The sequence below is a fragment of the Eurypyga helias genome, unplaced genomic scaffold (genome assembly GCF_000690775.1).
Source record: "Eurypyga helias isolate BGI_N326 unplaced genomic scaffold, ASM69077v1 scaffold3612, whole genome shotgun sequence".
Classification (NCBI taxonomy): Eukaryota; Metazoa; Chordata; class Aves; order Eurypygiformes; family Eurypygidae; genus Eurypyga; species Eurypyga helias.
The window spans coordinates 13,145-32,022 of NW_010237718.1; the positions used below are offsets into that span (position 1 = coordinate 13,145).

Here is an 18,878-nt window from a genome sequence, read left to right on the forward strand (position 1 = left end):
CCTGGTGTTCTGCTTAACAACTAATTGAGCATGAATTATAATTTATGCCCTTGTAGAAAGGAAGCCGACTGCATATTGGGCAAGAGTGTAGCTGGAAGACTGAGAAAAATCACTGTTTGCCTCTACTTTACACTTGTGAGAAAGCAGCTGGAGTACTATGTCCAGCTTGGGGGTTACCAATAGAGGAAAGACATTGATACACTTGCATGAGTCTAGCAGATGGCTGCCCTGATGGTCAGTGGTGGAGGACATAACACAGAGAGCCTGAAAGAATGCAACTTGTTGAGCTTGAAGAGAAAACTAAGGGGAAAGCCTATTGCTGTTCAGAACTAGCTAATAGAAGGCACTAAGAGATTGGAGCCAAGCTCTTCTCAGAGGTGCAGTAGAAGAGGAGACAATGGACACAGGTTTCAGTGTGGGCAATTCCAGGTCAATGGAAATATAAAAAAGTTTTACCATGAGGGTGGTCAAACACCTGAACAGGGGCACAGTATTGTAGCACATCCATCCCTGGAGATACTCAAAACGCAACATGAATAAGGTCCTGAGCAACCCATTCCAACTGCACCTGCTAAATGACCTTTGGAGGTCTCTTCTATTCTACATGAAGAAGTCTTACCTTTGAATATTCTAACCCAAACCTCTGAAGTCCGTTTGATCGGAACAGTTCAAGACTACTACATATTTTCCCAGAGCCTTTCCCATGCCTTTCATCGCTTCTGTTTTACCAGTTCCAGCTGGTCCTGCTGGAGCTCCTCCCATGTTCATTCCCAAAGCCTGCGCTACGGTTTTATAGCACCTAAAAATGTTAATTCATATTAATTTATTAAATAATATGAAACATATGTGTTTATATATAACAATGAGTTATGCAATAGATTCTACAGATCTTATGTTGAAATATTACTTCTTCATAAAGCAGTTGCATTGATTTTCATGAGTGTAGGAAGTTCAGAGTGGTAAAAGTCATAAAATACAGCTTTTAAACATTGCTTATAAAAGCAAAACAGTGTATCTGATGTTAAACTAGCTTATTACAGTTACAATTAATGAGCTAAAAATTAATGCACACCACAAGAAGAAATTTGTCATTAACTCTTTTTACAGATATAAAGAGCATATTCTGCTCTTATCTTAACCTGTAAACATTTAATTAGGTTAGGTTACCTTTGTTTGAACCCTCAAGCGTGAAAGAATAAGGATATATGACCCATTACACAATTAAGTGGAATTCAAATCTCTAAGTGTATAAATTAGTAAGACACTATTTTACCTTTTCTAATAGAGTATGACTGAACAAGTGTATGAGAAGATTTTCATGAATGACTTAGACCACTCAGCACTTAATTAAGAATGTACCTCTTTGAAGATATATGTTAAATAAGCACTATCTATATTAAAAGTATTCATTATGTATAATTGTTTTTCTAACCTGTCTGTAAGAGGCGTTATAACCAGACGATCAGTGCAACCCAGAAATTCATTTTGGTAAATAAAATCAACATCTGTAATGGATACCAAGACATGATAGAAATCCTCTTTAAAATAGAATCTAGACTGCTTTAACCATTCAAAATCAGTTGGTGATTTGATGTGCATTTTTACCTTAAAAGAAAGCAATAAATGTATACATTATAACTGAGCATCCATGTTTTTTGTCTTTGATAACTGTGATAAAATGCTAATTTCTATGAGGATAATGAGTGATTACTCAGATCAAAATCCCTATGTAAGTAAACAAATATATATAAGCATCACATAATATGTTCTGATGCATGTTAACTGTTATTAAAAAAAGTCCTCACTTAATCTGATCATTACAACATCTGTGTTAATCAAATAAATCTTAAATTGCTTTCGTAGTTCAGCTCACCCTCCAAGTGAAATTAGCAAACACCACACTGCTAAATCCACCAAGGACATTGGAACAAAGGCCTGATGAAGGAAGGATCTGACTGAGGCATGGAAGCCAAATTACACAAAAGCTAATAATCACGTGTCATCAGCAGTAAAAATATGTGAGATATGTAGTGTTGAGGGATGGCATTCCTCAAAGAATAAAGGAATGTAAACAATTTAGCAAAATATTAAAATGTCAAATATAGGATTAGCATTATCTTTTGACTTTAGTAGGGGTTTTTTTATTTGTTTGCCTTCTATGTACTCTCCTTAGGAACCAGAAAAAGAATCCCAGCAGACCACTCTCCGAGGGAGTATAAGAGGCAGAAAGAAGAAACAAGGAAATATGGTCAATGTTGTCACTGATGCTGTAATTCTAGAATGGGCCAATCAAAAGAGCAGTTTATTGCCAACTACTGAGATTCTGTAACAAGCCAGAAGGAAATAATTATAATGATAAAGCTACAACACCCTCAGACAACTCAACTCTGAGTTGAATAATACAACAGTTTTCCAGAGAAAGGACATATTAAAATATTATGTATCAAAACAATGCTGTAAGAAGAAGTGGAAAACTGCAATATTCTAAGAGAAGTGTAAAAATGTGGAGCAAATATTTAGATCACAGAACTGATGGATTTTATTCTAGTTTAAGCAAAAATATACTATTTTTACTATGATGAGATTATAGACATCTCTGTCTTACAAACACATGCATACACATGTGTAACTGTAGCTACCACATATAAGAAAAATTATTATGACAGAAAATGCTTTTAATTGTTAGGAACCAAAATCTGTACTTTACCAAATCATCAAAAATATCACGTTGATGCACATGAATGGTAATAAGCATTTCAAATTTCACTCTGTCAAACTTGGAAAGATCATGTGTGGTCTGACTAATCAACATATTCAGAATCTCCAGAAATCTCCCATTTGTGATTTGCATGATTTTTCTGTCCTCTTTGGCATTCTGTAGAGCTTCTTCTGAATCATGTGTCCACAACATCTGAATTCCCAGTAATCCAACCTACAAATTAATATATGAAAAAAATACCAAAGAATCACTCTTTGGACACTAGCCTTATTATAGAAGCCTTAGGTGTAATAAGAACAATAAATTATGGTGTAGAGTTTCCAAAATTATCACTACATGCAACACAATGCTACCTCACCAGGATACTGTGCCTGAGTTAACTGGCTCTGCTGTAATACTGTAAACTCCTGACAAAACATTTTTAAACTTTTATGAAAATTTGTCACATACTGAGATACACACAAATTAAGGGTGATTCTCAGTTTCACTTACAATCTCTTTAAGTACTCCAGTATCAAAAACATGAACAGGTCTTAAACCTGTAGCGAGAAGTTATGAAAATTTTCCACTGCCAATTCATAGCTAATTAAAGAATATTTAAAAAAAAAATAGAAAAAATCCTGTGTATTTCTGTTGAACAGAGTACTTATATGTTTAAATACTAAACTCTTAAAAATAAATACTGATGAGATAATACATAATTATGTCATAAATACAGCTGTAAGATAATTCTATTAAATATTTAAGTGTACTGATTTTTAAAAAATATTATCAATGTATTGACGAGTTTTAATATTTGCAGAATTTCTATTAAAACATTGTACCCAGCACTGTACAGATTAGCAAATTACAGAGTCAGAATTTGTACAGGATGGGAAACAATTCATAACTTGTTAATGAAATTTATGAATTCTCAGTAAGATGGAGGAACGTCTAGGCAAACTATAATCCTTGAAGATAGCTTCTACTCTGACTGCATTATCATACTGACAAATATATGAACTACAAAGTAAATCTTGTAAATGATTAAATAATTAATCATAATCATAGCTCTTGAAATCTTAAATTATGAGAGAGAAATAAATCTGCACATGAAATTTTATTTGCACCTGAAGGGGGTTCAATATCTATCACAGAAAATATAAGATCTACTTCATATCCCCCAGTAAAACAAACAAAAAAGTAATTTTAATGTAGATTACAAGAAAAATATTTTGCTATATATAGGGTACCAAAACTGAAAGGATTATGCATTGCTGTCTACTGAGTAGATCCATATTCTTGTTTCTTCTATGAAAACTTCCTCATATAGACAATCCCATAAGGTCTATACGTCCCTCTTCTTCTCACACACAATCCAGACTGCACACACAAATCTACGTTCTGTGATCTCACCTGTGCTGGGAAGTGATTAAGAGAATTCAGCAACTGATATCCTGTGTCACTAATTTGGTAATATGCTGCCCTAATTATGCCATGCAATGAAATCTGCTGCACACGCAATAAATCCTGCAACCAAAGTTCTGCTAGTCCTTTTGAAATCACTGGAGTGTCCAACTGAAAATTTAATAAAGGGTACAAACCAGAACATGGTTACCAAACCTCTGTTCAAGAACGTTAGTTACTAAATAGTTATTAAATTTCTATTCAAGACAACTACAGATTTAGTTTCAATAAACATACTAGAAATTTATTTAATGAAGATACATTAGAGCATTGTTACACTAATCCTTGAAATGCCAATTTGTAATTGACAATAATTCAGTTGACTACATACTTATACGTTCAACAACACAATGGTTTGTCTATTAACAACATTTTTTGGGGGGAAAAGAAAATCAGAGAATTACTGGAATTTTTTCTCCTTCTCTTGAAATGACTTCCAGTATGCGATCATAATCCTTCGGGTGAAAGTCTACTTCATTTATATTGTCAGATATGGAAGGCAGATGTGGCTGTAAGGATAATTAAGAAGTCATTCAATGTAAATATATAACATTAGGAAACAGAAAAAATCTTAAGTAAGGTTATCCTGCAAAGGTTCATTTGAACCTATAGGTTAATTTCAGACCATCCGTAGGTAATAATAACAGAAATGGTTGTGTAGGATTTCACCTCCATTTGCTGGTTTTTTCACATTTTCTCATAGGCAATCTAGCAGAACAGAGATGAGCTACTAGGTGAGATCAACTAGCTTATCTCAATCAACCCTCACTAACAATCCAGAGTAGCTGGGCAAAATTTGCAATATGCAAAGCAGGAAAGTGTCATGGAGTCCCTTCTGTTAGATCGGTTGTGAAAGGAACCGCCAACAAATCATTCGATGGAACCATATTGTAGTGTTCTGAATTACAGATACCCATTTCATATTTTGTTAAAGAGTAAAGAGCAAAAACAATAAAATTTTTCTCAAACAAAGTTTATAAGAAGAAAATTATTACATTTTATTTTATTAAATGCTTTTCCATAGGCTATTTTTTGTTATAAGCAGGAAAAAAAGAAAAATATCACTAAGGTTGTACCTGAATTGTATGAGAATCACTTGCTTGTCCAAGAATTTCAAGAAGGGCAGGATCAGAAACAAAAAAGTATCTAGAAAACAGTAGTCTTTTCTTCTCTAAATATCTTAAAATTGAATAAGATTTTTATCAGAATATTTCAGCTCTTCAAATTTTTTTCTGCATAAGAGTGAAAGTAAGACTGAAATACTACTAATATTTCATATAAAATATTTACAAAACAATGATGCATTAAGAATCAAACAATTTCTACCCTGTAAGCGATTTCTGACATAATTCCAACTGTTCATGTAAATGAGGGAAAAGTCGCTCCATAGTCTCATCTCCAACACAGCAGTTAATTACATTTGGGTTTTCACCAGCTCGTTGCATTATTCTTACCCATGATTTGTCAATATTCTGAAAACGTTTTGCTTTCTATATATAGCAAAAAGATAAGAACTTTCAGAGCACGGTATCTTGGAAATTATCACACAGATAGATTTTAATACACAGTAATATGCAAGCATTGTAAAGTTTACCTGGAGTAACTGTTTTGCAATATCTCCCCCTACAAAAACAGCTTCAAGATAAATCCAGAGGTTCTGCACAAGCAGCCATTCTTCAATTATGTCTGTGGAGCTGCTTAGTTTATGAATCCAGCTCTGAATTTCTTTTTTAAATGGTGTATTATATCTTAAAAAGTGTGAGAAACAGAAATTATTTAGTTCTAAATAAAGCTATTGTAAACTCCATAGTGGGAGGGGGAGGGGGGGGGGCAGAACCCAAAACCAAACAACACTTGTTTCACAGCAAGAAGAAAACTGTGGAAAGTTTCTAACCAGCTTGATTACATTCAAATATACTAAGATAACAGTTTGCTAGTAATACATGCAAGTCTTCTACTTGAGGAAGTTCTACATTAGACATTGCAATGTTCTTTTTCATTAAAAATATTATTACATTCAAATTTGATGTGGATTTAACCTAATAATAGTACAGTTTCTTTCTATCCCAGTGTGTTTCTGAAAATACCATAGACAATCAATTTAAATGTACCTATTGGTCAGTAAAGAGAGAAGAATCATTAAACTGTCCTCCATCAACATGATAATTTCTGATGATTCAGTTCCCTTTAATAATAACTCTCCTCTCCCTTTGAATGATGAAAAGCTCAAAATTTGGCTTCCCCACATGTCAGCTATTTGAGATAGTTTGGCCTCTATATCCTTTTCCTTTGTAGAAGATATGCATATATCCGGGGGGAGGGGGGGGAAGAACCATTTTTTAGAATCTTAATTCTTCAGAAAATAAATGTTTCCTAATATTACACATCCAGTAATATAATATTAAAAAAATCTATTAAATTATTTAAAATAGTATTGAAAGGTGTCACACAAATGCAGAGACCACACTACTAATTTTACTGACTGAAATTACATGCATGGATAACAGAAAAGTGCTCACTTGGAAATTCATGGATATATCATTTCTGTATTCCATTTTTCACATTTTGTTAGTTCTGCATAGCAAGTTTTCTGAATCACCATTTCTACAAAGTTCAGTGTAGTGATGTAGACTCATCACCAGAAGAACTGTAATTCTTACCACAATTCAATTTATAGAATCACAGATTCTAAGAATACTTTAGGTTGGAAAGGTCAAGTCCAACATTCCATTCAAATAAGAGCTTAATTCAAAATTAAGATCACTTTGGATTGCTTACTTATAGATCAAGAATCAACAATAGTTTTTGCATGCATATTTACCCTATAGAACTTGTAAACTCCACTGAGAGTTTTTTTCAGGTTATGTAGAGGATCTTTTGAAATTGTATGGTTGAGAACAATCCATAAAGATCTAGAAAACTATTAATATTAAATATTAATAAGCATGGAGCCTTCTTCTAAGATTTTTTGTTTATGTACAAATCTTTAAAGACTTAAAAAAGTTAGGTGATCATGATCATTTGAAGGGACTCTTTTTCTGTTTAAAAAGAGCTAAGAAAATCACAGAAAATAGGGCCAGAAAGAAGGTGAAGGGATTATCTAGAAACACGTGTCAAAAATCTCCAGCTGCTACCTCTGTTCATATGGATAAGAACTTGTAAATAAAATAAAATAAAATAGTTTTAAAGTACTGTGGTCTGACTGAGAGTCAAGTGCTTTAATGAAGTATTAAATATCTTTTTAAAAGGTGATAATCTTATAAGTAATCATTATTTTTGCTGACAACATAAAATGAACAAGGAGGGAAAAAAAAATGTATGTACCTACCTCGATATCATCTTTATGTTTAAGAATTGGTGCTTCCATGATGTTTCAAAGGCAAAAAGAATCAGATTCTATGTCAAATTGATGTCCTGTTGTTTCAGTAATACGATTCCAGTGTCTTTGCTTCATTGCTTTGTCCGTCATCATTTCCAACAATGGACAAGACTCACTAAAATCATCAATTTTTTTCTTGAGATCTAAAAATGCTTGCCAGTGTTGGAGTCCTTTAGGTAGTCTACGGCACCTGAATTTGAATTAAATTGATAGAGTAATAAATGTCTGTCTTGTCATAATAGGAATTATTTAAACATTTTAAATCAGACAAGGAGATATGGATTAGCTTGCATTGAAGTCAACATTCTTCTACATAGAATTCCCATTTGCATCAGTTTATCTACCTTTTTAGGAAAAACCAATGCAAATTCCCTACTAACAAATCATAATGGTTTTAACAATGAATATGTTTTTTGCAAATGAATAGAAACATTGCAGTTCACATTAAAGCTTATCTGCTGCTTATCATCACAAACTCCTTATTGGCAAACAAAAACCAAAGCAAAACTAGTTAAATTTCATATATGTAATCCTTGTACGAATATAATATTTACTTCAGTTTACAATACCAGTAATACACATGACATATTAACATACCACTTCCATGATAGATGTGAAAAATCAGAAAGATAGACCACTTTCTCCTGTACTTTTGGTTAGTGGTCTTGAAACTATTCACTACCAAAAGGAAAATTATATACTTCTAATGTGAAAAAACCCCAGTAAAACAGTTAAATGAAGATTCACCTCTCTGACGGCACTTTTACAGAGCCTACACGCTAAGATTTAAGCAGGAACCTGCCACAGGAATGTCCTAAGGTAAATGATAAAGTATAGCTTTATAGCAGGAAAAATAATACAGCCTGGATCATATTTCCCTTGGGATTGTATCCTTTGTCACTTATCTCCCTACCTCCCACTGATATAATTTCATACTTTCTCCAATCAGGTACAACTCAGCAGTCTGTCTGGTTTAGAGCTATGTTGGTGCTGTGTGGCTGCCACTAGATTCACACTGATCAGCTCCCTGGCTGCTGTCAAACAGGATGTGGACTGTTTAATATGAAAGCACTAAGGGCTAGTTCAGGCCAGTCTGTATACAGATAGAGCAAATTCATTCCGGAGAGAATGTTTCCATATGGAAAGAAAATAGTCATCTTAATTCACAAATTTCCTTTTTTCCACTGTTATTTAATTGTAACTAGAACACAAAAAGGCCTCAAACATTGTGTGTTATTTTATATATACTACTAATTCATACAATTAAAGATTTTTTAATTATATAAAGCCCTTAAAACTGTCTAATTTTCTTGAATTCTAACATGCTTCAAGTAAATGACTTCGTTAGTCTATTTAGTGGTTTTAAAAAAGGTGCTAATCCTTGCCAAGTCACACATTAATGAGTGCAGAAATAAAGTTTGTCATGTTTTGGAGCTGTACTAACCTGAAAGGGGTTAGAACTGAATGAAGAAAGGAGAAGGGGGGGGAAGAAAAGAAAAAGAAAAAGAAAAAGAAAAAGAAAAAGAAAAAGAAAAAGAAAAAGAAAAAGAAAAAGAAAAAGAAAAAGAAAAAGAAAAAGAAAAAGAAAAAGAAAAAGAAAAAGAAAAAGAAAAAGAAAAAGAAAAAGAAAAAGAAAAAGAAAAAGAAAAAGAAAAAGAAAAAGAAAAAGAAAGAAAAGAAAAGAAAAGAAAAGAAAAGAAAAGAAAAGAAAAGAAAAGAAAAGAAAAGAAAAGAGAAAGGACAATCTAGAGATTCTCCTAAACCTCTTGCCTCCAGGTATGCTTTCAGTGTAAGCTGCTGCTCCAGTTACACTGCTGATGTTGAAACAGGAGCCCTGTCTCCTTTAAGAACTACAGGTAATCTCAAATAGAAAATAAAGCAGCATTTATCATGTCCCTCCTTCACCTCTGATGAATTGCTGAGACAAATGAGGGTCAATATAGACACCAATATCCCTGAAATCTAATTAGTCCCTTTTGTCATAACAATAGCTGAGCATTTTAAAGCAGATTTAATTGACCGGAAAAGAAAAAAATCCACTCCAACCATACATATCGTTTAATGGGAGGGATTTAATGCAAATCCAAGTTCTCTTTCTGTCTGAAGACCTATCGAGGGAGCTGGTCACTGGAAAAAAGTCTCTAATTGCTCCATCCTTGTCAGCGTACTCCATAGATCTCATTGGTCAGACATAGACATATGCCCCCAGGTGTTGCTGAAGAGTAGTTTAAAGGTGATGAAAATGGTTACTTGATGATGTTATATTTTGACACAGCAGAGGAAAAGGCAATGACTGACCAATGAAGATAGTTTCCTGCCACCCTGCCTGAAGCCCATTAAAGAGGTTAAAATCATACAAAGAACATCAGTAGAATAAAGTCCCAGCTCCGGACTACCAAAACCAAAAAGCTTTCCAAGATGTTAAAGACTTTCCAAAAGGAATCACAACAGAGATACAGCTGTGTGGCAGATCACTGATAGGGTAACTTTTTGCTTTATGTAAGTGTTCCCTGTTTAACTTAAATCTTGTTATAAGCACCTAGACTTGCATTGATGCAGAATATGAATATGGATGTTTTATCCAAGGTCCAGAGTGGCACATTCCAGTGCACAGTTTGAAAATGAGCTTCTATAATTGTCTCACTGAACATGGTTCACCTTTCATTTGCCTTTAGGCTGTGTTGGGTGTGCTAGTGGACTCCTGCATTTGCATGTGCTCAGTGAAGCAGCAGAGAGAACCTGATGGTAAAAAATATATTTGGGCTCTTCGGGATGCTTGCAAAACATAAGGAGATAAGCTTAGAAATAAGATTAACTGTCTGACTAAAATGGATGCAGGTTTAACTGCAGTGGGAAGATTCACATGAACAAACACTTTAAGTGTTTTATAATCTCTTCTCACAATGCAGCCAGCAACTAAAAAAAATCTAAACTGAAATCTAAACTAGCTCTTGCTCCATCTCAATATTTCAATGAGAGCTAGTCTACAATCATTGTTTATGGTTTCAACTATATTGTTATGGCTACATTCCACCATATGCAGTTAAAAAGATAAATTAACAAGCTTACTTTCCCTGAAATTAAAATTGAGAATCAAAATCTGACGATTTTTCCAAATTTTTTTTTGCTTATTGTTTCTCAGTGTTCTAACACTTATGTAACCCTGAAAAGGTATTTCTGAAAAAATAAATAAATTTTTCAGCTAATTAAACCAAAATAAATCCAACAGATTAATTCAAGATAACCCACAATTTGTCTCTGAAGAAAAGTGAGCTTATTCACAAATATTTACATGTGGCATTTTTATTGAAGTCAAAATTTGAAATAAGTGGAAAAAACCCAAACAAACAAACAAAACAAAACCCAAACACTTACTTTCCCCTTTTTTGGCTACTTTTCCTGGTGATCCAAAGACTGCTGAAGATACTTGCTGGGTGCCTGATTCTGATTTTAAACTAGAGTTTTGCAAATGCCTCTGTCCCCACTGAGCAACTCCACGACTTACTTCCAGTATTAACTGAATCATGCGATTGTTGGCTTGCTGTATATCGTTTAAACTGGGAACCATTACCTATATAAAACAATTGAAATGTGTTTAAAATAAATGTTATTTTCTAAAACCTCACTTTTACTCCACTCGTAGTGAATTGCGGAACTTGCCCCAGAAGAAAGACTGGAAAACATAACTTTAACAGTTTGGCTCAAAATTGCCTCTAAGGAAATGCAATATACTGTACTGACCTACTGTCTGTTTGTACAGTCATGCTGTGGGTAAAATGACAAGGAAGGGTGTAAATAGATAGATTTATTGGTTTTCCTACAATTATCTTTACAATCCCTATAATATTTTAAACATAATTTTTATAATGATTTTTAATCGTGTGTAGGAACATATTATAAGCCTTGTCTCCCGCATTCTAGAGTCATAAAGCGCTAACTATTGCAGGCCAAGATCTTCCTCTCTGTTGCTCTTAATTGCTGTATCCAACATCTGTGAGAGAATTACAAGAGAGATGGTCATAAAAATACATATGGGCAGCTCATTTTAAAGATTTACAGCTATATAACCTCTCCTTCTAAGTGCTTATCCATACATATATTCACACCATGGGTAATTTCAGGCAAACAAAATCACCCAGATCAAAGTGTCAAAGATCCTAGTTGAATAAATACCGAATGTTTCTTTTCTCAGAAAGGTGGCATTAACTCAAAAACTTGTGCAAGACTACAGTGTTTAGTAAATTAATGGAACTCCATGCAGTAGCTTGAAGATCTCAACTTGTATATTTGGCAAGGATTTTGCATCATAATTCTGAGACCAATCTAATACCCAAGTCAGAAGAGGAAGAAAACTCACGTTCAACTACCAGAGTACATGTCCAAAAACAACTGGAAAGAAAATAAGGATTCTTGATCTGTATCAAGAAAAACAAGCATGTAGAACAGGGTCAAAACACAGGTGCTGGTCTCCTAACATCCATACTGTATAAATGTATGCTCCCTTACCCTAGTTTGGGATGACCACTCTCCCAGAAAAAAAATTCAGGCATAGTTTGGCACGTAAAACACAACAGGGGCTGTTCCTAACACAAAGTTTGAATGTAAACTCCTGGATCCAGGAAGCATTTACTATTGTGGATGCAAACCATTTCATGTCAGCTCACTTTAAGGTCAAAGAACAGCCCCTAGCCTGTTTTATTCAGTAGTACACACAAAGTCATATAGTTCTGGACCAAAAACTTTTTCAATTGTATTGGCAGCAATAATGTTAATTGTGACTCTCTCCTGTCCTTGTTTAATTCTATGTAGGATAAGGTGGAGTAAAGGCACACATCAGTTTCTTCAAAATACTGAGCAGGAAGAAGGACTTAACTGAGAGTGATCCAGGAAAGTATAGAAAAACAGCATTTCCTGTTAAACTTCAGAAGAAAGATCACACTTGTGATGTGTGCAATCCTCAAGTATAGTCCTTAGAATATCATCTTATATCTTTCATGTGCAAGCTGTTACTCTGAACTGATGAAACCATCCAGAAGGGTGTTCAGAACTGGGATCTAAACTGCTTAAAAGCAACTCTGATGTTTTATAAATCTGTTTCACAGATTGAGCAGTGGCATGCATAAAACCAAGGATCTTGCAAAATCCTATTAGCATTAGCATTAGCGTCACGAAAGTATTTTACTCAGAATTACTTGATTACTGCCCTGGATCAGACAAGCATTCAGAAAGACTGGAAAGAAAGACAGATGCACTTCCCTTTGCATTGGGTGGAGCTTGAAGCTTTATGCTTATATGAATATAAAAAAAGTTTAAAATTCTACACTTTGACAGACCTTATATATCACGTGTACATATACACAGTGTGAACGTACAACAGAATGCTAATATAAACACCATTTCAATGTGAAAGGAATATCACCTGAGAACAGAACATCTTTCATTATAAATTCATTATTATAAAACTTTTAATATTTATAAAGCAATTGGATCATATTATTTTGCTTTCTTATATATAAAATAAAATATCATAAATATTGCTGACAGAGAGTTATCTTACTCTACAAAAGGAAGATAAACGCATGCATTGGTTCTCTGCAATTGAACTGCCTTTTTGTTCTCTGCACACAGAAACCCACAGCTCTTTTCTTGGTTTTGAATATTCTCATTTTTGTCCAATGTTCCTCCTTCTCGTCTTCTTACTTCCTACTGAGATGACTAAAGCCAAACTGAGCAAAGATAATGCTCATTATTTCTATTCAACAAAGGATTTAAATCACACAAGGAACAAACCAGTTAAAATAAAACACAAACATAAAAAAATCTGTTCCAACATTGCAACTGCTACACGTGAAGAACTGTAATCATTCTGCAAAGAACATACTGCAATATAACAGCTGAAAACAATAAAAGGCCAGGTTCTGCAAGTACCACTAAGGCAGAAACCAAGCACATTGGGACTGTGAGCACATTTCATCCGTGCCCTTAGTGCACTGAAAGGCCAGAGCAACTGTTCTCCGCTAGTATGGATGCTGGTTCAGTAGAGGTGTGCCTACATCCTGCACTTGGGCAAATGCAGAGGTAACTATAAGACAATGTATTTTACCTTACCTATGTGACACATAACTTACCACATTGGGAATAGCAAGGTGTACTTCTGCTTTTAGAAACGCAACAGCCTCTTCAGATTTGCTCGGGCAAAGAGAAAACTTACTTCTCCCAAATGTAGTTTTGCTGAAAATAATTTTGAAACATGTCATAAATACTTCACCATAAGTATTCATGTCATAATACATGAAACATGTCATAAATACTTCACCATACTTCACCATGTCATAAATACTTTCACCATGTCATAAATACTTCACCTCAACTTATCTTTGAAATATAAATTTGAGCTACCTTCCATGAGGGTTTGCCTAGAAAAAAAATTCACATTAAGTTATGAACTACTTAACAAAACTTACAGAAGCTTCTTTTTTAAAGGTTAACGATAACAGTCAGAGCTGCATCATTCAGACAAAGGTTACCTTGAAACAAGCCATTGCTTTCAGAATTTTTTATCCAGAATATTTTCCGATTCTGGATTTTAATCTCTCAATTTAAGAATGACAGAACTCTGCCAGTGCTTTGAATAGGGTATAAGAAGGTCTTACTGACCATTGCATGCAACAACCTATAAAGAGTAAAATTTGCCTCATTACGTTTTAGATAAATATTCAACAGAATAAGGAAAAAAGTTTCAAAGATGACAAGATAATGCAAAATGATAAATACATGATTCAAACCCAATCAAAACTAAAACTAAATCAAAGTGCAAAGTGCAATTTCTACATGCTATGACATGGTGACCAAACGAGGGAAGATTCAACAATATGATACCGTAGAGAAATATAAAAAACCACACCTAAATAAATTCTATTAACTTCAATAAGATCATGCTTCAATACTTTTTCTGTTAAAGATGTCCTCAGAAAAGATAACTCAAGTTTCAACACCCATTAATGACAAAACACCATCAACTTCACCTGCTTAAATAAATCCTCTTAATAGAATTCTAAGTAGGCTTTTCAATACACAATATGTTATAGTGAAGCAGTTCTGTCTCTGAAGTATATGCCTGTTTGAGCACAGAAGTATCTATAGGAATTATACTGAATATAGGAGAATGATAAAATTGTATGGATCTTGCCATTATCAGACAGAATTCATAAGGAGTGAATTCTGGTGATCTTTAACCCATAAGAATCAACTCTGAGTGCATAGCCATGCTTGCTCTCATCATGCATGTAGAAATAATCTGAAATGAGATGAACATATGGGCACCCTACCATATATGACCTAGAATGGTCACTTAAGTTCTAGTAATTTGTGTTGGACAATAAATTGTACTAACAGCATCTTGAAAACAATCCCAAGGGAAATATAAACAAAAGGGTGCAGGCAGAGGGAAAACAATATGAGAAATAAACTCCATTTTCTGCACAAAACAAAGTGCATAGACTATAACTAACAACATAAAGAATTAAAACATAGAAGTGTGGGTCCAAAGCATCACTGCAACAAAAAGTGAATGCTCTCCAGGTTTCACTTCAGCCAAGAGAGCCAAGAGTCTGGAACTGTTTGACTAATGATATATGTGTATCATTACACATATGAATGTGTATTTGGATTATGATATTATCAGAGAAATAATTTTTTTCTGGTAATACTATTGAAGAAATCTTTCCTTTCCAACTTACCTTGAAACAAATATTCTTTTTCTAAGCCTGTCCAAAGTCAGTCGAGTGGCCTTCTGAAGGCTGTCTAGCAGCTGGTGACTGAAATAGGCAACCATCTCTTCACATTTCTGTAATAAATAAACCATCCATTGAGTTCAGACAGGAACCTGAAGATTATTTCAAAAGGTGTTCAGTCAAGCATATTAGTTCTTGTCTGAAGGAATTTATGCTGTATGCTACATGAGAAACACAAGGGGAGAAACTGGGGGAAAATTAGCTAGCAAGTAAGTAAATAAGTAAAAGCTGCATGAAAAAGTGAATATAGCATCTGAGAAAACATAATTTGTCTTATTCAGAGACAAAATACTAAGATCTGACTGAAGTCTCATACTCCTTCAGAAAAGCTCTTCATATAAAAAAAAATCACAAATTATCCAAGAGTATTGCTGCATAGGTACTCTGTTGAAATAAGAGACAAATACAGTAAAACCTGATTGGACTGGATAAAGAAAAACAAAAATACAGTGACAGGTAATGACCACTAGCACAAAAAAACAGAACGTAACCTTGTAATGTTGTTGCATTTGGGCTTGCAAATTTGTGAGTTTGCGAGTTCTCTACTTCCACTTCCCTTCTCTGCAGAATATGAAGAGATCGTATTCTTCAAAGTACAAAAGGTGATCTTTCACGACGAGGTTGGAAAAGGAGGATGGAAAGGATGAATGTTTCTGCCCATCCAAGAAGGAAAGCCTGTGTTATGGCTTAGGCATGATATTCTCTCCAAACTTTCACACTTACCACTCAGATACCGAGAAATTGTTTAATAAAGGTGATAATTGGAATAACATGGAATATACTTTTGAAAGATAAAATCCATCCTAAACTCACTTTGTAGGGAAGCAATTTCATCATTTTTACATGACATTTGATATCCTTTATGTGATGTCTGTCTGTAACATGGATATCCAGCTACCACAACTCAAGATACTGTTTACTAATCTAATAAATCTGAGAAAATTTCCCTTCTTATCACAAAATACCTTTTTAAACTCACCTTCTTTACTACTGCCCTTTTTATTATCACCATCAAGAGCTGCAGAAGTATTCTTTTCTCTCTCCTCTTCAATATTTCCAAACACTATATGTTTTTCTTTTACTGTAAATTAAAAAAAAAAAAGTAATTTTTGTTAACTGAATATTGTGTTCTTCTTTGAAGAATGCTGTTCCCACTCTTTTCAGGCAAAACAATATTGCTTTTTATTTGACTAGCACCTGGATCAGCTAATTGGTTTTATTTCAGACCTTTTTTTTTTTTTTTAACCCCAGAAATCTGATTTAAAGCCCAGCCTATAAATCTCAGCCTAATGAAGTCCATACACTACAGATGCATTATTAAAGAGAGGTAGGCAGACATGGATATATCAGCTGGAAATGGCAAAAAAAAAAATCAATATAAACGATTTAACAAAATACAGAGAAATATCTTCAAGTTTTTCCTGATTGCATCATATTAAACTACCTGGAGTACTGTCCATGACTATGCCTTTATACCTGGAAGAAACTAAACCCAGAAGGAAAAAATCCTGTGTAAGAAAAGAAGCTCCATTACTGGTTAAGCCTCAAAATATATTTTTCTTTAAAACAGAATATTTTTTTCTAACTGTAAACTATTTCTTCTGTAATGGTACAGGAGCTCCTAAAATCTTCATAACACACCCCAGAGGACTGCGAACCAGCCATATTGATCAGCTGCGAGTCTTGTATGTGAGCCGCTGATAATTGACCGTACTAATTTAAACTGACCTGCCAGTAAAGCACTGGTATTTGAGGTACAATTCTACTGTGGCAGAAAAGTCACAAAGAGAGGGACAGTACCAAATACCTGTCATAGGTGAAACAAGAGGAACACTGTATTTCACTTATGGAAGGCAGGGGACAGGGAAAGGTTATAATGAGTGATTAAGAAAAATGGAACCATAGTATTCTTCCTCTAGAGCAAATCCCTTGGTAGTCTATACTGAAGGATGGATTATAGTTCTAGAAATTCCACCAATATATAATTACTTCTGTATTTTATAGGCTAGTGGTTTAGTTTAACAGTGGCAAATGAAGGCAGAACTGTGACACAGATGAAACTGTAGTGGGAGGGGGACGTCTGAAGAAAATTAGCTAAAGCAATTCAACTTTGATATGTACTACCTAAATCTACAGAACAAAAGACAGAATTTTTTATTTAAATAATCAACATTATCTACCTGGCAATACATGTTTTTCTGAGGTTTTCTTAGAGTATTTAATATCATAATTCTTTTCAAATACAGATATTAGTTCTTGAACAGTACCCTCAATGTGCATGCTTTTGTGGTTCAATAACTCAGCACATTCTTTAGTATAAGTCTGTTAAATAAAAATATAAATTAATTATCTTAGTATCACTATTACTGTTCTTCTTCATGGAGAGCTGAAATATTTCCCTGAATATTGCTTTCTTCAGACTGGGACTATTCCAATGAAACAGCAACATTTTAAAAAAGAAAACTGAGAAACCAAACACAAAATCTTTACTCAAAATTATAAAAAATCTTCTGTTATATTATCACTATATCTTTAATGTCTTTTTTTTTTTAAGATTTCCATTTTTTAAATGTAATAGAATTTTTATAGACCCAAAGAATACTGAAAGGGTGTCACAGTCCAAATCTGAAATTACCCAAATATGCTTTAAACTGTCCTTACCAATTTTATTTACTTTCACTGATTTACTAAACACATTTTTAGACTCATTCAGAATCAAGAAAAAGTTCAAATTCTCAAATATACTATTTGGAAAGTACATTTTGCCTTCTCCTTAAAAAAAATAGTTTGGAAACAAAAAAATTATCGATGAAATACTACAACTTAAGTATCTCAAATACCTATGAAGCTATGTATCTTTGCATCAAATATTTTAAACAAAATATTTTAATTTTCAAAAGTTCTGTATTTCTCCATATGAGAAGTATTCTTTGATAGTTTTATATTAATTTACTATTGCTATTGTTTCTAACATGCTCAAGAATTCAAGTTCAAAGATGTAAAGTGGCACACACCTCATTGCAGGTCAACATATTGTCTACTTCCATAGGACCATCTACTGGTAAGACAGTTAAAAGAGTATTCGATATTTCTTTTAATATTAAATTAATCCGCATTTCACTTAAATCTTTAACCTAAAAAGAGAAAATCATATTAACACTATACATTTATCTTTAAAGCATAACGTATTCTACCTTAGAGAGTTCTAACAGGTATACATTGTTTTGCAAAACAATAAAAATTGTATCTCTCTAGGCAGCAAAGAAAATCCTCTAAGAAAATTAATCTTAACAGAAACAACCTTTAGTGTAAAAGCACCATCACAAAAGCTATCAAGATGAAAGAAGCCGAGAAGGAAGTACAGCAATGCCTCATGAGTTACGGTAACTTAGGGGATATTTACAATGGCTAATTAAAGTCTGCTTTTACTGTGAATTATCCTCTTTTTCTATTATCTACAGAAGGAATTTAGGGAGAGAAAAGTACTCTACAAAAAATTTTGCCTTTGGTAACATGTTCCCTTTCAGACAAACTGGAAAAC

At 33.7% G+C, this 18,878-nt stretch overlaps 1 protein-coding gene across 1 annotated transcript in view; it reads right to left on the minus strand.

The window, feature by feature from the left end:
• Positions 1-18,878, minus strand: part of LOC104506572 (dynein heavy chain 8, axonemal-like) — a gene marked incomplete at both ends in the record, with an annotated part of 45,805 nt that overhangs the window by 12,342 nt on the left and 14,585 nt on the right. Inside the window, 16 exon segments of the mRNA XM_010147558.1 lie at positions 620-799; positions 1,433-1,605; positions 2,708-2,932; positions 4,115-4,276; positions 4,570-4,674; positions 5,242-5,344; positions 5,492-5,655; positions 5,760-5,913; positions 6,277-6,477; positions 7,495-7,741; positions 10,920-11,115; positions 13,673-13,775; positions 15,284-15,390; positions 16,303-16,418; positions 17,518-17,659; positions 18,352-18,471. Coding sequence (XP_010145860.1) covers positions 620-799; positions 1,433-1,605; positions 2,708-2,932; positions 4,115-4,276; positions 4,570-4,674; positions 5,242-5,344; positions 5,492-5,655; positions 5,760-5,913; positions 6,277-6,477; positions 7,495-7,741; positions 10,920-11,115; positions 13,673-13,775; positions 15,284-15,390; positions 16,303-16,418; positions 17,518-17,659; positions 18,352-18,471 — 2,498 coding nt within the window.